The sequence below is a fragment of the Nomascus leucogenys genome, chromosome X (assembly GCF_006542625.1).
Source record: "Nomascus leucogenys isolate Asia chromosome X, Asia_NLE_v1, whole genome shotgun sequence".
Lineage (NCBI taxonomy): Eukaryota > Metazoa > Chordata > Mammalia > Primates > Hylobatidae > Nomascus > Nomascus leucogenys.
This window is the reverse complement of record NC_044406.1, coordinates 89,776,753-89,795,008: the sequence shown is the minus strand read 5'-3', so window position 1 is coordinate 89,795,008 and position 18,256 is coordinate 89,776,753. Positions and strand designations below refer to the sequence as shown.

General features: G+C 43.3%; 1 protein-coding gene across 2 annotated transcripts in view; it reads right to left on the bottom strand.

Moving 5' to 3' along the window:
• Positions 1-208: 208 nt before the first annotated feature.
• The window catches only part of BHLHB9 (basic helix-loop-helix family member b9), a 32,659-nt gene continuing 14,611 nt past the window's right edge, over positions 209-18,256 (bottom strand). Inside the window, exons 1-3 of one of the 2 annotated variants that reach the window (XM_030807092.1) lie at positions 7,570-8,091; positions 5,839-5,935; positions 209-5,063 (exon numbers count right to left, since the gene is read on the bottom strand). In XM_030807092.1, the coding sequence (XP_030662952.1) occupies positions 3,123-4,766 (1,644 nt within the window). In that variant the 5' untranslated portion in view covers positions 4,767-5,063; positions 5,839-5,935; positions 7,570-8,091 and the 3' untranslated portion in view covers positions 209-3,122. Of the gene's footprint in view, positions 5,064-5,838; positions 5,936-7,569; positions 8,092-18,256 lie in introns of those variants that run through there. The other variant, XM_012498990.2, reaches the window with a different exon arrangement.

The following is an 18,256-nucleotide window of genomic DNA, read 5'->3' as shown; positions in this document are numbered from 1 at the left end:
CAACTTTGGTCTTCCTCACCTATAGAATAAGATTTAAATACCAAATCATAGAATTACTCATGCTTCCCAAATCCTGTAAGTGTTCATCACCAGGGAACAGATTAAATAACATGTAATACAACCACATAAAAGAATATATGCAGCTGCTAAAAAAGCATGTTGCATGAAAACTACACAATGCTGCTTAGAGAAATACAGGAGACTTAAATAAGTGGAGAGAGATTTTATTTATGGGTCAGAAGATTCAATATTGTTAGATGTCATTCCAAAGATATGAAAGCCTATGTCCATAAAAACACTTGTACACAAATGCTCATAGCTGCTTTACTTATAATGGCCAAACTCTGAACAGCCCAAATGTCCATCAACAAGTGAATGGATAAATAAACTGTGGTAAAGCCATATGGTGGAACACTACTTGGCAATAAAAAGCAATGAAATAGTGAGACACATGATATGGATGAATCTCAAATAATTACACTAAGTGAAATAAGCCAGATCCCCTCCCGACTAAAGAGTATATGCTGTATGAGTCCATTTATACACAATTACAGAAAATGAAAACAATTCTATTTTGTCAGAAAACGACCCATGTTTGCCTGGGTTAGGGGCACAGGGAGAGAGAGGAGGGAGGGATTACAAAGGGGCATTAAGAAGCTTTGGGGGAGGCTGGGCATGGTGGCTTATGCCTGTAATCCTGGCACTCAGGGAGACCAAGGTGGGTAGATCAGTTGAGACCAGGAGTTCAAGACCAGCCTGGCCAACATGGTGAAACCCTGTCTCTACTAAAAATACAAAAAATAAAAAAAAATTAGTTCGATGTGGTGGCATGCACCTGTAGTCCCAGCTGCTCAGGAGGCTAAGGCACGAGAATCACTTGAACCTGGGAAGCAGAGGTTGCAGTGGGCCGAGATTGCGCCACTGTATTCCAGCCTGGGTGACAGAGCAAGACTCTGTCTCAAAAAAAAAAAAGTAGCTTTGGTGGGTGATGAATGTGTTTACAATTTTGATTGTGGTTATGGTTTTGTGTGTATATACATTCCAAAACTGATCACACTGTATACTTTCAACATGCAGCTTAATGTACGGCAATTATATTTCCATAAAGTTATTAGATAAAAAGCATGTGACAGATCTATATATACTAAGTTGAAAAGATTAACTGTTAAGAAGAAAAGGCAAGTCTCAATACTGTATTCCTATTTTTGCAAAAGAATGTGTATATTGTATGTTATGAGAATATGCAATAAAGGATTACAACACTATATACCAACTGTTAACATAGGAAAAACATTAAGTGATTCAAAAATATGTTGTAGAGGCATATTTATTGACATGCAAAGATGTTTACAGTATACAACTGGGGGGAAGCAAGTTACATTTACAGTATGATCTTGTTTTAGTTTCTTAACTGGCAGAAAATCTCAAAGCATATAGCTCCATATTTTCACACATAGAAACTTTCATATCAGCTTAGACCAGGGATTATAATTCCCACCATGAGTCTTAGAGAACTCAGCCATAGCCTAAATGTCCTGGGAATGCTTTCTGGTCCATACCAACTTCCAAGAATCACTATCTTGTAGGTTGACACAGCAACCTCTTCTAGCTTTCCTGTTTTGTGTTGTTGAAGCTGCAATTCTGGGTCAAAATTTCTCTAATTAAGTCTATTTTGTAGTGTTAGCTGGTACAAATGCAGAAATGCCCAGGCTTGCCTACTAGTAAAAGATAAAGCCCCTTGGCCTTTCATATGACACACAGGAGAATAAATCATAAATGGTAAAAAAAAAAAAAAATTAAGGTATGATTTCGCAAGGAGGAAAAAAGCAATTACCTTTTAAATTCAGAGTATAAAATGATTTCAACTCTTTGGGAAAGAAAAAATACAAATGGATAGAAAAAGGTACAAAGGAGATCTAACAAGTTTCCCTTGCTGATGACTCCAAATCTACATCTTACTCATTGAACAAAGTTTTGGGCTCCTACTATTTTCGACACTGCCAGATAAAATCCATCTATTTACCTCAGAATTTTCTCCTGACCTCCAATCAGATGTAGCCAAATGTCTAATGGACACATGAATTTGGAGGAAGTTAAGAATTGTAACACCTGGCATGGACATGATCCATTGCAAAATTAAACCATTAAAACCAGTCTCTGAGCTTTGAAGGCCCCCCACCTCAAAATGTCCTTCAGGAAGACTGTAAAGCAGTGTGGTGAGATGGGTTCTGGTGTCAGACAAAACAGCTATGCCACCTGCCTGCTGTGGGAATCTAGGAAAAGGTATTTAACCTCTCTAATTCTCATTGGAGGGTACCCAGAATAATGAGTTCTAATAAAAATACAAGTAACTAGCTCACAAGATCACTGTGAGAAGAGGAAAAAAACTTGTAAAATATGGTGCCAACACAGTGTTTGACATAGAATAGGCACTCACAAAACGTTTCCTGCCTTCTCTTTTGTGAGATAACTTTAATGTAAACGAAACAGCCTAACAATTTAAGAGTTATGAATGTGGTAGCAAAATTAAAATTGAACAAATAATACATTTTGTCTGAGATTCTGAGTCATTTCTGTGTTGTAGAACGAGTATCTGATACAGCTGGAACAGGAGAAAAATAGTAGTTTCTCTTACATTAAATAGCCTATAGCAACTCCTGCCTCCTTTATGTAGAGTGCACACATTTGGCCATGAGTGTGCACGTGCACACACAGAGACACACACTCACACACACTCTCTCTCTAGGTACTGTTATCTTTGTGTGTGTGTGTATGCCTTACTTCTGTAACTAGATTACAAACTCAAGGATATTTTCTTTTTTGCCCTTTTAAGCCACAGATGTATCTAAGCAGATACTAATGAACAAGTTAGCTTACTTAAAACGAACTGGTTTGCTATCTTAAGTAAAATGTTAAAAATATGCCAATCTAGACAAGATAAAAATCAAACATTTTCGGCCCAAGGTATAATATTCATTTGATACTCCCAAAATAGTCTAGCTCAAACCTAGAGCCTGTCACAGGTGACTCTGTGTTAAAGATGCAGTGTATAATGTGTACACTGTAATGTACAGCCTGCTAGGGTTTGGAGATGGCTCAAAATGTTCTATCTCTGGCTCATTTTACATTGTTTCAATAATCTCTTTAACTTCCCTGAAAATGGCCATGAGTGTATTATAACTCAAGTGATCAACAACTACAATTGAGCCTTTTCTGATATGCTCCTTTATGTTAATAAATATGGCCACACCACTAACAAGATTGGCTTTTGCCTCTTTCTGGTTAAAGATGAGTTTTAATGCTGCCAATGCCTTCATATTGATCATGTCTCTGGCTGCAGTTGGATTTTCAGACATATTTAAAAGTAGTTTCAAAACAAGATTTCTGGTTTTGCAATTTCCTGAGGACAGCAAATGGAAAAGCTCGGAAAAGTAATTGGCAACAATGTAGTGATGGACAAAATCAGTAGTCAGTTGTCCTAGTATCTTTAATCCAGATTGCTGTCCCGGTGAGTTCAAAGGAAATGACATGGTTTCTTTACACATATGCTTAACATGTAATTCAATTTTGCGTTGTCTTTCATCCCCAGAAGGAGGATTCAGAGTAATTACAGTCTTTTTTCTCATTTCAGGAGAAGGAAAACTGAGCAAGCTTTCAATAAGTGTCACTACACCTACTTCGTTAATAAACTCTTGGGCAAATGGGTGAACGTTATGGACACCCATTGCAATCCGTGCTATTTTATGAATAAGAGGATCAGTAGTTGACTTAAGTAAGCTAACAAGTTTTTCAAATTCCTCAGAATCCATATAGCATTCCATTTTGCACAGACAAGCAAATGGCTTAATCCCATTTACCTCCCTGATCCTGATTTGATGTCTAATCTCATCTATGGTCTGGATGCAGGGGTCAGAATCAAAACGACACTCAGGGATAGCCTGTGAGCATGAGCGAGTGTTCCTAGAAGGGCGGCAAGCTGTTGCCACAGGCAAAGAACAGGCATTTTCTTCAGCGGAGGCCAGAACAATATATGAAGGAGGGCTTGCCTCAGATGGTGCCTGGGATCTAAATCCTAACACAGCTGGAGTTACAGCAGGGGCATTGGGCCAGATAGTTACCTCAGACCAGTCCTTGGGCCTATTTTTTTCATTAATTTCATACACAGGCTGAGGCTTAACTATCCTGCTCACAGGTTTAGGATTAGGGTCAAAACTAGTATCATCTCCTTCCCAAAACCAGTTCCCAATAACATTCTCTTCCTCCTCCTCCTCAGCCCCTGACCTAGGTTTGCAATCGGCTCCAGCCGCAGGCTCCGACTCCTCAGCACAGACCTGGGCACCAATTTCAGGTTTATCATTCTTAGTGCTGGAACTATTACCAGCCTCTTCTCCATTCCAGAACCAGGAATTGATAGTGGCCTCTTCCCCAGCCCAGAACCAGGCATCAGTACCAGTCTCATTTTTACATGTGGAGCTGGTGGACTCATTCCCAGCCTTGGGACTGAAATCTCCCATGGCTTTGCCCAGAGTTTTAGGCTCTGACAGAGCTCCTTCCTTTGTCTCAGCAACAACCTTGTTCTTAGACACTGCCTTCATCTCTGCTACTGCATCTGTCTTAGACCCTGTCTTGGCTTTTGCTTTGGCCCTAGTCTTGGCTACAGGCCTAACAACACCAGTAGTCTCCCTCTCTGCTCCAGCTTTAGCTTGTATAGCAGCCTTTTTTTCAGTTTTGGCCTGGGCTCTTGTCTTATTCTTAGTCCCAGTCATGGTTGAAGCCCAGTTATATGGCCCTGTCCAGTCTTGGCCTTGGTTCTCAATGTGTCCTAGGTCGAAGTCTTAACACTTTTTCACTGGGTCAGGGAAAAACTTGGTAGCAAGAATTAGAGTCAACTATCAGTTCTGCAGTCACAAAGTTCTCTTTCCAAACATACAGCCTCTGTCAATGATACAGAGGGCAGAGGCACGCTCGGGCTGGGGGAGAATGATTGTTCCCAAGTGCAGACCTGCTGAAGGTGATGGTCTTCCAACAATCCAAAGCCACCACAGCCACCAGTGGAGATGGACCTGAGGTTGAAGAAAGAAACTGGCTTTGAGTCTTGTCCAACTGTGCTTCTCTATGCAAACAGCCACACAGAAGGACACAGGAGAGTAGAAATGAATTGTGTAGAAGTGGATTAATAAAAAAACTCTGCTACTTAATTTTATACCTTGCACACTGCCACTAATGCTCAACAATGTCCTGCCCAAGCACTGTCATTCTTTTACTCCGCATCAAACAGGAACAAAGATGGCAGGTAAGCTTGCTGAGAGCGAGAAAGGCTAAAGGAGTGCCCAGTCTCTTTGGACCCATGCTAGTAGGTCCACCACTAAAATATATACCACTAGACCTCATAGGTGTATTCAGGCAGCACTCACACCAACCTGCGCTGATCTAATGCAATTTTTCCTCCTTCCCTGTTTGCAGTGTTGATATGCCCTATAGTTAACTCACGGGCAGGCCTATGGACAAAAATACAGATGGGATTGGAGTTCTGAGTATTTGGTTGACAGACCTACACTCTAATCTCTACCTTTCCAAATCTAGGGCTTTGGTTATATAACACTTCTGGCCTCCTAGTACTCCTTGTGGCTTATCTTCCCATTTCCTGCCCCAATATCTACCAATTACCTCATAGGCATAATCCTGGCTCACCCCACCCCATCACTTGTACACAAATGTGAGGTCAGAGGTGACTAGAAAGCTGGAAGACAGTGGCGCCAAGATATGATCTGGTCTAACCCACTTGGCAACAGCCTTTCCATAACCCCAATCAACGGGGGTGCTCACACATAAACCTACCTTGAATCCAAATGAATAGTTTTTGTTCTCTTTCTTAATTAACTTCCAAGTGAACAGCTACATACAGATCTCTACTGGAACCTAGAAAGGAACAGACCTAAGGATAGAAAGGAAGGCAGAGGAAAGAAAACAGAAGAGACTAAGATGACCTAATGCCCATAACAAGGGTTATAACATATGCTTTTGAATATTCAAGGCTATGTTAAATGTCTCCCACCTGTCTGCTCTTCCTCAATGATTCCCTAATCACCCCAAGACCTGCAGCCTGATTACACCTCCTGCCAACTTTGAAGTCAGTCATTTTCCCAATAGAAGTTACAGCTCCTTTCCTGAACAAAAAATATGAGGTGCAGAAATAGGCAGTGGAATATAGGCAATTGTACTTACAAGGCAGGCAGGGAACATAATGGAGACTGTTATTTTAATACCATCTGTGCATGTCCCTCCCCTTCCCCATGCATACTTAGATCCTACTTTATTCACCACCTATGTCAGCCTGCTCATACAGCACGGGTTCTCAGGAGATGCTATCCTTCCCACCAAAGAAGAGTCACGCCCTACAAAAAGAAGGCGGAGCAATTAGCAAAAAATAACCCCAAGAGACTATGTTAACAATGGTAGAAAAATAGCAGGTTAATGGACAGATTCCCAGAATTCGGATTCTAACACCTCCTTTTTGAGAATCAGAAACTAAGTAAATAAAGTCTCCCAACTCTCATAGCTCCTCAGATATCCACCATCAGAAATGCCATGAATTCTTCTGTGGGACTATTTCTGTACCAAAATGATAGAGTCTGTGAGGAGTGGCTGGAGATGGAGTTTTGGTTTCCAGAACCATAAATTGAAGAAGCAGATTGACTTCAAATGTTCTAAATTGACCCTTCAAAAAGATTTCCCCTCTACTCGGAACCCACATTCTCACACATCATTACATTACTTAAAGTGGATCAGCATGTTGAGAAAACAGATCCTGAACAAGAAAGGTGGAAAAATACTACCGTGTTATTTACATGGACCACTGTTGTGAAATTCGACCAAGTCCACACCCTATTTGCTTGCACAAAACTGGATGTGGGGATCTAAATATGTAAGGCAATAAAACAGTGCGGTATTAAAAGGCAGTTAAACATTTCATTTTAGTGTCTTCATAATTCACCCACTCAAAGTTCCACTTTTGGAGAACCCAACAGACCTACCACGCAGGCAGGAGACTTTGACAACCACCTGGAGCCTGTGGGAAGGGACAGCACCCAAGACACAGGGTCCCACAGGCCCCTTTCCGGAATCAGGGCCCCAAGTAGCGAACGCGGCCCACCTCTCGTGGGCTGGGCACAGAGCTGGGACGCCGGCCCCCACTGGCCTTCCCGGGCGCCCCCCACAATGGCTCCCGCTCCGCCATTTCTCCCGCAGGAGCTCCCCCACAGCCCTTTCCGGGCACAGACACCGTAGAGGGCGGGGCGCCTGCGCCTGCAAAGCTGGCTGGGAAGCGGTCAGCGCGGTTCTCCTCCAGACGATCTGACGGTGCCTCTCGAGCCAGCCCCTCAGCCCTTGGCCTGGCCTGGCCCGGCCTGCACCGATCACCGCCTCCCCATCGCCAGGGGTCTCGGGCACTGCGCACCTCTCTCCGGCGCCCGACTCCGACCGGATCGTCTCCTCCTTGCCAGGCTGTCAGGGTCGGCGGGGCAGGCTGCCAGCCGGTCCACCCTGGCGGACCACCCCAACCTCACGCACCTCCACTTGCCTTCAGAGGCCCAGGGCCCAGGTCGTCGACCTCCCCCTCCTCTCCTCAGCTCTCCTCTGGCGGCTCCTCACTTGGATTCTCACCGCTTTCCCCGCGATCCGAATAGCAAAGACGCGTCCCGCCCCCGACGCCTCTGCACCAAACTGGGCAGGGGCTGCGCAGGATGCTGCAAGCACCGCTCTCCGCGAGGGTGTCGGGAAGTGGGGCGGAGGGATACGGCGCGAAAGTGCTCGGCGCCCCTTCCCAGGCCCACCTTAGTTCCGACCCAGAGGTGGGCGGGGCCATGACGAGCCCCAGCCTCGGCCTGCGGGTTGGCAACAGGCTGCCTCAGGAGGACCCCGCGGACCCTAACGTGGCGACAACCACCACATTTCTGGCGTTGCTATAATATATGGGACCGGCGGGCGGCTGGGGGCCCGGGCAGAGGACAGGATCAGGAGGTTGGGAAGAGCAGTGCTGGAGAGAGCAGCGGATGGATACCAATCCGCCCCTTGGTGTGTCTGCACCCCCACCCCAACGACCCAACCAGGGACTGCTGGGTGTCTGCCCCCTCCCTCTCCCCAGCCCTCTCACCCTCCTTCCTGGATGCTAATGGGAGAGGGGGTGTCAGCACTGCAGTCTGGGAGGGGTGAGGCGATTTCAGGCCAGACAGGCCTGGGCCTCTAGGGTGGTCCTCTTGTGCGCTTCTTTCCCAGCTTCATGGAGCCACGCAGGGTAGGAAGGTACACCTGCTCTTAAGTGAATTCTGGGGCAGGGGGCTCCCATCAAGGCCTCACCACTGCCCCTCTTCTAACAGAAGGTAGACCTAGACCTCTAACCCTAGGAAACCAACCACTGGTCTGTACCAGACTCATTTCTTTCTGCCACGCCGCTTTTTCTCATTTCAAATGGTGGCTCACGTTGGCATTGTGCCGTCCCCACAGTTGCCCCCAAAAGAGGGCCTTTCCCTGTCAGGACCCGCAGGAGCTCATAACAGTCCTCTCTCTTTGATGGCACCAGGTAGGGATGGTCTTGGCGCCTCTCCACTGTTCTGTGAGGAGAGGGGCCCACTATTCGCGCACTTCCTCAAGGCAGATGCCAGATCCCAGCTGCACTCCTCAATTCCTCCTTTTCTCCCAGCCTTGCACCCTGCCTAATGCATGCATGTGCTTTTTTCTTCTGAATATATATATATATATATATATATTTACTCTCCCTTCCAAGCGATGGGGAGTTTGAGTTGTTAGACTGGAAGTTCCCTGAATGAAAGTACCCTTTTGGTATTGTTCACCACTGTATTCTCAGCACACTGTAGACGGTATTATCAGTCAAGGGTTGAAGGAGGTGAGGGGCTACTGAGTCATGACAATTCTATGGTACCCTCTGTGGTTTGCAGATCAATGCTAATTCATAGGTGTGTCTTTGCTGCCTGTAACCCCAGGGCTTAGCCCAGAGTATGCCACCCACAGCTGCTCTCTGTATGGTTTTTCAGTGTTGGAAGGGAGCAAGAGAGGAAGACAGAGATTGTGAAGCAAATCCTGAAAGTACCAATACCTATATTTTAAAATATAGAGCACAAAGAGGCAGAAAAATATGATCATTTTCCTGGTCATTTGTATTCCTTTTGTGGATGCCTCAATCTGGCACACCAATATATGTGACTTAAGAGATACTAGTCATACTAAGAGAAACAGGAGTTTCAATTGCATGTCACACTACTTTTTGATGAATCACTTTAGGATATGATTCTTAACATTTGTGTGTTCTTATTGGCTTTGTCCTTTAAGCTTAATAGTATTAAAACTTTAACACATTGTCTTAAATATGAAGGACATAGGCCTGAAGATTCTGATGTGAGAGTTTTCTTTCTCCAGTGTAATGCTTTAAGTAAATATATACAAGAATATTAAAATACATAATTTCTTTTAATAGCAATTAATTGTAAATAATGTAAATGAAACCACCTTTGCATAAATTATAACAATGGGAAAATTATGGCAGTGAAGGAGATCTGATCTGGCTAACACCTGTCTTGCCTTTGGCCTTCAAGCTGCCCTTAATTATTCCCGGGCTTATAAGCTAACTTTGGGAGACATTTACTTTACAGTTTAAATGATAATAGCCATTCCCCAAAACTTAACCAAATGCCTTTGTAAAGCTAATAATGAAACCACCAGGCTAGAAGGATGGAGGAGCCTGAGTCCTGCTAAGGTGTAGACATAAAGGATTGACAGCCGTTATTCTGGAGGTTACAACATATGCAACTTCCCCAATTATTCCTGCAGATAACATCACTATTGTAGAAGCTAAGATTGGCCTTTTGAGGTATCTTTTCAGATTTCTTGCATGTCTGGCTCCACCTCGACCCACCAACTGCTCCTGAGGCCCCATCCAGAAGTGACTCAGCACATAGGAGGACCATTTCCCACACCCCTATAATTGCACCCCCAACCAGTCAGCACCAAGTACCCATTGCCTAGCCACCCCCATGACCTCCCCCAAACTACCTTTGAAAAACCCTAGCCCCCAAATTCTTCAGGAGATTGAGTTAAGACAGGACTCCATCTCCCATTTGGCATGGCCAGCACCACATCAATTAAACTCTTTCTTTACTGCAATGCCATGGTCTCCTTGAATTGATTTTGTTTGTGCAGCTGGCAGGAAGAACCCATCGGGCGGTTACATAAATGACCATCAATAGGGAAAGGATTAAACTGAGTATGATAAATTTATTTTATAAAGTACTATTCTACCCTACTATGATATCAAAAAGAAGTAGCTCTATATATACCAAAATGGAAATAACTCAAAATACAAAGTGAAAATGCAAGTTGTACAATAATACATATGGTTTATGGAAAGTGTGCATTATAAGTATATGTCTATTGCGAAAGGAAAATAAATCTCAGGATCCTAAAATTGCTAAGCCAAAGGGAAAAGTCAAGCTGGGAACTGCTTAGGGCAAATCTGCCTCCCATTCTATTCCTTAAAAAAATAGTTACTAAGATAAAAAAAAAAAAAAAGCTACATACATCCCTCACCATTTTTCCACAAGGAAATTCCCTGTAGACAAAGGACAGACAGAGCTCAAAGTCACCCCTCTGCTCACTGAGATAAATGCATATGTGATTGCCTCCTTTGGAGAGGCTAATCAGAAACTCAAAAGAATACAACCATTTGTCTCTCATCTACCTTTGACCTGGAAGCCTCCTCCCCTCTTGGAGTTGTCCTGCCTTTCTGGACAGAACCAATGTGCATCTTACATGTATTAATGTCTCATCTCTCCCTAAAATTTACAAAACCAAGCTGTGCCCCGACCACAATGGGCACATGTTGTCAAGACCTCTTGAGGCTGTGTCACAGAAGCATCCTTAACCTTGACAAAATAAACTTCCTCAATTGACTGAGACCTGTCTCAGATATTTGGGGTTCATATTTTGGTAACCACAAAGGGATTCTGAGTGGAGGTGCCCCTGACTTTCACGAATCTCCTATGGGTGCTTGGTACCAGCTTGAGCTATCTTTATGGCTCAAACCAACAGGACAACTTGCAGAGGCCTGGAAGCCCCCCTCCAGAGAATCCCTGATCTCCCAAAATTTGGTCGAGAACTAAAGTTTAGTTTGCTGTACAACTCCTTTATTTTTTTGGAGTTTTACTTGCTTCCAACAAGGAAGGCAGGGTCTGCAAAGTATCTCAAGTACTGATCTTAGGTTTTGCAACAGTGATGTTATTCCCAGGAGCAAATTGGGGAGGTTCAAAGTCTTGCAGCCGGAGGCTGTATGGCCCCTACACCATAATTTTTAATCTTGTAGCTAATGTGTTAGGCCTACAAAGGCAGACTGGTCCCCAGGCAAGAAGGTCGCCCCCCACACCCCGCCCCCGACTGGTAAAGGGCTATTATCAATTTTGTTTCAGAGTTAAACTATAAACTAAATTCCTTCCCAAGGTTAGTTTGGCCTACACCCAGGAATGAACAAGGACAGCTTAAAGTTTAGAAGCAAGATGGAGTTGGTAAGGTCTGATCTCTTTCACTGTCATAATTTCATCAGCTGTAATTTTTGCAAAGGTGGTTTCATTAGCACACTGAGATGGACAAGAATGATGAGGGCAATAGCAAGCATCCCTTCATTTATTCCTTCTCCAATGCCCTTTCTTTCTATAAATTTCTGACCTATATTACTGTACCTTTTCCCTGAAGAACTTCTTTTTAACATCTCTTGCAGGGCAGGTCTGCTGGTAATGAATATCCTCAGTTCTTGTTTGTCTGAGAAATTATTTCTCTTTCATGTTTAAAGATAATTTTACTAATCACAGAGGTCTAGGTTGGTAGTATTTCTTTCAATATTTTAAATATTACAGCCCACTCTCTTCTTTTTTTTTTTTTACAGTATTTTCTCTTTGTCTTTCTTCAGTTTGCATATGATATGCCTATGTTACAGGGAGTTAGACAGGCATGATTGGGGCAGAAGGGGGCTCTCCCCCCACCCACTAGGACTGTCAGAAGATGATTTAGCAATTATTGCATTGCCTCTCTAAAATTGAAAAATTGGCAGTTGGTGCCAAGGAGAGGCCATTTCCTAATGGCCCACACCTATTGCACTAAAGTGTTAATTGAATGCAGGCACGAGGGTGAAGCAACTTCCCAGGCATATGCATTAAGAGACAAAATAGCAGAGTATGACCTTCTGGGAGCACTCCACTGGAAAAGGAAAGAAAGCCTCAGATGGGCATGCATATAACTTTCTAAATACACTGTGCATGCTCACTTCCTAAGGATAAGGAGGGCACCTCGCATGCAGGCAGCCCACACTAACAGAAGCATCATGGGAAAGGGGCCAGCCTATAAAGTCCTAGGATCGAGATTAAACAGTGCACTTGTCCTTCAAGTCGCCCGCTTGGGTCTCTTTCAAGCATGCTTTCCTTTCCATCCTGTTCTACAGCCTTTTAAAATAAACTTCCACTCTTGCTCTGAAACTTGCCCTGGTCTCTTTTTCTGCCTTATGCCCCTCAGTCAAATTCTTTCTTCTGAGGAGGCAAGAATTGAGGTTGCTGCAGACCCATACAGATTCACCAGTGGTAACTCGGACACTTGTTACCCTTAACATATTAGGTACCATGAGACTCGGTTATTTGCCACCGGTAACGTATTGGCCATGTGACTCAGATGTTAAGAGATATCTATGCCTTGCCTTCTTTGGTTGGAGGCATCCAACCCCCGTGTGCAGTTTTTTCTTTTCTTTTTCTTTTCTTTCTTTCCTTCCTTTCTTTTTCTTTTCTTCTCTTTCTTTTTCTTGTGATCAATTCTGCTATTAATGCATTCTTTAGTATGCAGCTCCAAAATTTCTGCCTGATTCTTTTTAATTATTTTCAATGTCTTTGTTAAATTTATCTGATAGAATTTTGAATTCCTTCTCTGTGGTATCCTGAATTTCATTAAGTTTCCTCAAAACAGCTATTTCAACTTCTCTGTCTGAAAGGTCACACATCTCTGTTTTTCCAAGATTGGTCGCTGGTGGCTTATTTAATTTGTTTGGTGAGGTTGTGCTTCCCTGGCTGCTCTTGATGCTTGTTGATGTTGGTTGGTTTTTGGACATTGAAAAGTTAGGTATTTATTGTACTCTTCACAATCTGGGAAAGGCTTTACAGGTATTTTAAGGGACTTGGGCCCCAAGCTCTATAACACTGTGGTTCTTGCAGACTCATGGAAGTAACATTTGTTGGTCTTGGTTAAGATTTGGAAGAATTCCCTGGATTACCAGGCAGAGACTCTTGTTCTCTTCCTTTACATTCTCCCAATCAATCAATCAATCAGTCGATCTCTCTCTTTCTCTCTCTCCATAAGTGACTCTGCTTTCCGTGGCTGATTTCTCAGCTCACCCTAATGGGTGGCTTGCAGGGGTGGGAAGGACCTTAGAGTCAACACCAAGTAGGTCAGAAGGATGAAATGGCCCTCCTAGATAGGAGGCTCATGAGAGTGGTGAGGCTGAGGCCTAAAAACCATGCAATGTCCGGGATTTCCACTGCTTTTTCTTTCCAACTAAAATTGGCTCTTTTCCAAAAATGTATACCACCCATTCTTCTGTTTTCTGTGTGTGTGTTCTAAAATAGCTTTTCACGCCCACCAGACCTTCTGCCTTGGGTGAAAGTCTGCTTCTTTGCTTTCACTTTGCATGCCACATGACTTCTAAAACACACATTCCCTATTATTCGTGCGCCCATGGCTCTCTGCATTTGTGCAGCAGCAAAGGCACAGGCTCCCTTGTGGATAATCCCCCGAGGTTTATATTTGTTTTTACTATCTCGGGTGACATTCCATCTTTCCCCTGTCTGCTGGCATGTGGCCAGAACACTAATTGGAACTCCAGTGCTGCCGACTTCTTACAACTTATCATGTGCATTTTGTTCCTGTTATGCCCCAGCACTAAGTTTTCTGATGGCTTTTAAAAGCAGCTTGTCTGCCTGCATAGTGCTTCACTCTGGTCCTTTAAGGATCCCACCCTCTTGCTTTTTAAGCCACCACCACTTTGGGAGGAGGAGAAATTCTTACCCCAAGCCCCAAGTCCTCAGAGGTTATTGCTTTATGTTCAGAGGGCAAATAAACGTTACCCTCTTGAATACAAGGGCTCCTGTTTTCATGAGCATATGAAGGCTTTCCATGAGTATTCCTCTTGCTTCTTTCCACTTCCTCCTATAGCCTCCATTTCTCAAATTACTTCCATGCCCTTCTCAATGTGCATCAAGACTTTCAAGGTCATATTCTAAGGGAGGGGGGAGGGAAGTCCAGCCGCTGCGGCAGTTAACAGAGAAAACAGGCTTCTAAGAAAAAAGATAATTATTTTATTACTAAAATCCTCTGAGTGAGAGTCACTATAAGGCCATGGGAACAAGGATATAGGCTGGTCAAAGGCCACTGATGCAAGTGTGAAAGGAAAATATCTTGTGCCCTCAAAATCCTAGCTAAAGGGAACATTCAAGCTGGGCAAATCTGCCTCCCATTCTATTCAAAGTCATCCCTCTGCTCACTCTGATAGAGGCTTATTCTGATTGCCTCCTTTGGAAAAGCTTATCAGAAACTCAAAAGAATGCAACCATTTGTCTCTCACCTACCTGTGACCTGGAAGCCCCCTCCCTGCTTCCAGTTGCCCCCACCATTCTGGACAGAACCAATGTACTTCTTACATATATTCATTGATATCTCATCTCTCCCTAAAATGTATAAAACCAAGCTGTGCCCCAACCACTTTGGGCACATGTCCTCAGGACTTCCTGAGGCTGTGTCACTGGCGTGTGTCCTCAACCTTGGCAAAATAAACTTTCTAAATTAACTGAGGCCTGTCTCAAATTTTCAGCATTCACACAAGAGACCCATAGGACAGAGATGAAGGGTGGCCCAGGCTGACAGATTACCAGTGGAACAGAAATGAAACACTGGGGGTTACACAGTAAGAACCAATTAATTCCAGAACCCCAGGAATGGACAGGGGCCCACGGTTCACTCCAGTATCTCCTCTATTCTCCAGTAGGTAATTGTGATGAGATGGGACCATGGATACACAGTAAAGACTGGTTAAGTCTGGAACCTAAAAAGGGTGGTCCTAGCCTAACAGATTACCATTGGAAAAAAGATGAAAGGCCAGGCAGGTACGCAGTAAGGATCAGTTAATTCTGGAACCCCAGGGATGGACAGGGGCTCACTGTTCACTCCAGTATCTCTTCTGTTCTCTGTTCTCAAGTGGGTAATTGTGATGAGATGGGACCATGGGTACATGGTAAAGAATGGTTAAGTCTAGAACCCAGGATGAGGGGGGATGCCCCATTTGGAATAATAGGAAGAAAGTGAGGACACCTTTTTCCCTTTTCCTCTTTTTCCTCCTCTGTTCTCTCTTCGCAAATGGCAGATGGGAATTGTGTCTCCATACCACAGGACTTGCCCCTTGGATGCATTCCCCCAAACTGGGAAAATTTTAATTTCCTCAAACCTTAAACTGCTTGGCTTAAAAAGAAACTGGGAAGCAATTACAAGAGTCAGCCTTGGAACCCCTGTGCAGGAGGTCCTCAGATTTAGCCTCTTAAGTCTTTATAACCCAGAGTAGAATAAAGAGAACAGGGCTAAGCCCGTTAGGTGGGGCAAATGGCATCCCCTCCCTCAAAACAAAAGATTCACACCACTTTATATTACTTAAGGGAACAATTGCCATTCTCCCACCTGTCCCTGGTAATGTCTAAAATAGCCCACACTTATTCAGACAAGCCCTAGCAAAAATCTGAGAAATCTCTTGAGAGGGGATAACTTCTACAGTATGTAGACAACCTCTTTATCTACTCTCCCTTCTCAGGACACACATGGCAACATGCAGTACAAACCTTAACTTTCTAACAGAAAATGACTTTTGTCTAGTTCAAAGTTTCCATGAAATGGAAAAAAGATGATTTTTCCTTGGTGTTGTGGCTTGGTCCCCAGGGTGCGGCAAGCAGGGTCGCTAGGGCTGCTCAGGGAAAGGGAACCCTGAAGCCAGCAGCCAGGCATGCTGGTAGAAGGGTAGGAATTCTTACCAGACTTCTGGCTTCTCTATCTCTATGCAAACCAGTAGCAGGAATGGTGGAAATCAATGTATTCTCTGCCCCTCCATGAATGACTTCTGACTTCCCTTCTTGAATTTTCCTTTGTCAAAGCTACCTTTGTAGACTCTAAATCTTGTAAAAACTGCTTACCACCTCTTTGAAAATACCTCGTACACTCATGGATAAGTCATAACCTTAGTTAAGGCTTATTGGTTTCACCTGTGAGGTTACTTTTGGTAAAGTTCAAAAACCACAAGTATTGGCTGTTTGGCTAGGCTAAAGTCAAGTAATAAGAGATTTAAAAGGATTTTCTTAGGAACACTATGGTTAAAAGTCAGCTTAGTTAAAAGCAGATATCCAGGCTATACATATATTTAAAAGGCCTTTGTTTTTTTCTCTTCTTGAATCTTGTTTTTCTGAAGAAAAAAAGGTTTTTTGTTCTCAGTCAATTGAATTGCTTTTCTTATTTTGTCTTCTTGCCACTCTTAATGCACACATGAAAGGACCTAAGATAATTTCTAACAGCTTGGGACTCCTTGGGAAAATAAGAGGAGGTGCCACAGACCCCATTTTGGGAAAAGCCTCTGGTTTCCCCATGGAACCCCAGGAATTGAAAGTGGATAGATCCCTCTTAAAATCTAAGGCTCTGTTTGCATTGCGTTACCTGTTTTTCACTTTTGGGAATTTCAGAAATTACTTCACATTATGAAAGAACTTTGGTAATAACCAGGTAGGAAATATATGGATGGCTAATGGCAGTTATGGAGGAATACTTGCACGTTTGGATCAGAGACGCATGCTCTTGGCCACCTGGAAGGTACAGCAACATCCCCAGCCCCCAATGAGAGATAAGACTCCCATGGGGAATGGGCTGATTGGCATTGGATCATTTTGCAATGAAATGTATGGTAAAATCATTGTACTGTCTTGCTCCATAGCATCTCTCTTTTGGGGATCCAGGATCCACTATAACAATGGGACCCTTAATTTTGGGGATCCATTTTTGCCTTCCAGCTGTATCTGCTTATTAGGCTCTGGAAACTGTATGCTTTCTCCACTCTGTTCTTCCAAAGACTCCACCCTGAAGCCAATAATCCAATTAAGAAACAAAAAGTGGCAAATGAAAAATCTTACAACTACTGAATCTTCTATGTATTCATATGTGTCGTGTGTGATGTTTATATAAAAGAGCTCTAATTAATTGGTGTTAAAAAATAAATGCTTAAATATTGTCAGAAAATTTAAACTGTAATGCCTTTTAGTTCATGTGACCTAAATAATCTTTTGGAAATAAAGACAGTTTTAGGATTATTGGCAAAATAAAAATATCTTCAAAAATTTAGACATTTGGTCTAAATTATGCAAGTCAGATATTAGGTTTGCTAAATGCTTTAAGGTCATAAACTGCTTCTTTGGCTTTTGAAAATTGTTTAACTTGCCTGCTTTACCGCTAGATAAAGCCTAACGACATGTGGAGTTAGCCATATCCCTGGCCATGCTGGAAAGAGCCCTTATCTGCACTTCTGCCTGGTGTCCTAGGCTCCAAATCTAGTACATAATTAAAATAGCTTATTAACCAGGTTTTTCAGCAAAAGTTGCTAAGAGTCAACAGCGTAACATGTATTTGAAACTACTGAAGAAACAGTTTTACATGCAAGGTGTGCAAGGAAAGTAAAATGTGCATTTGGTAAAAGATTACAAGAAGGAATGGGAATGTGGATTTCTTGCCTAGTTTAGAGGGTTAAAGGATTATTTTAAGTTAGATAGGAAACATCTGAGGGTTTGAACAAGTTGTGGAAAGTTTGTGAAAAATATATTGCAAAAGAGATTCGGCTGGGCACAGTGGCTCACGCCTGTAATCCCAGCACTTTGGGAGGCCGAGGTGGGCGGATCATGAGGTCAGGAGATCGAGACCATCCTGGCTAAAATGGTGAAACCCTGTCTCTACTAAAAATACAAAAAAAAAAATTAGCCAGGTGTGGTGGCAGGTGCCTGTAGTCCCAGCTACTTGGGAGGCTGAGGCAGAGAATTGCTTGAACCCGGGAGGCGGAGCTTGCAGTGAGCTGAGATGGCGCCACTGCACTTCAGCCTGGGCGACAGAGCAAGATGTCGTCTCAAAAAAAAAAAAAAAAAAA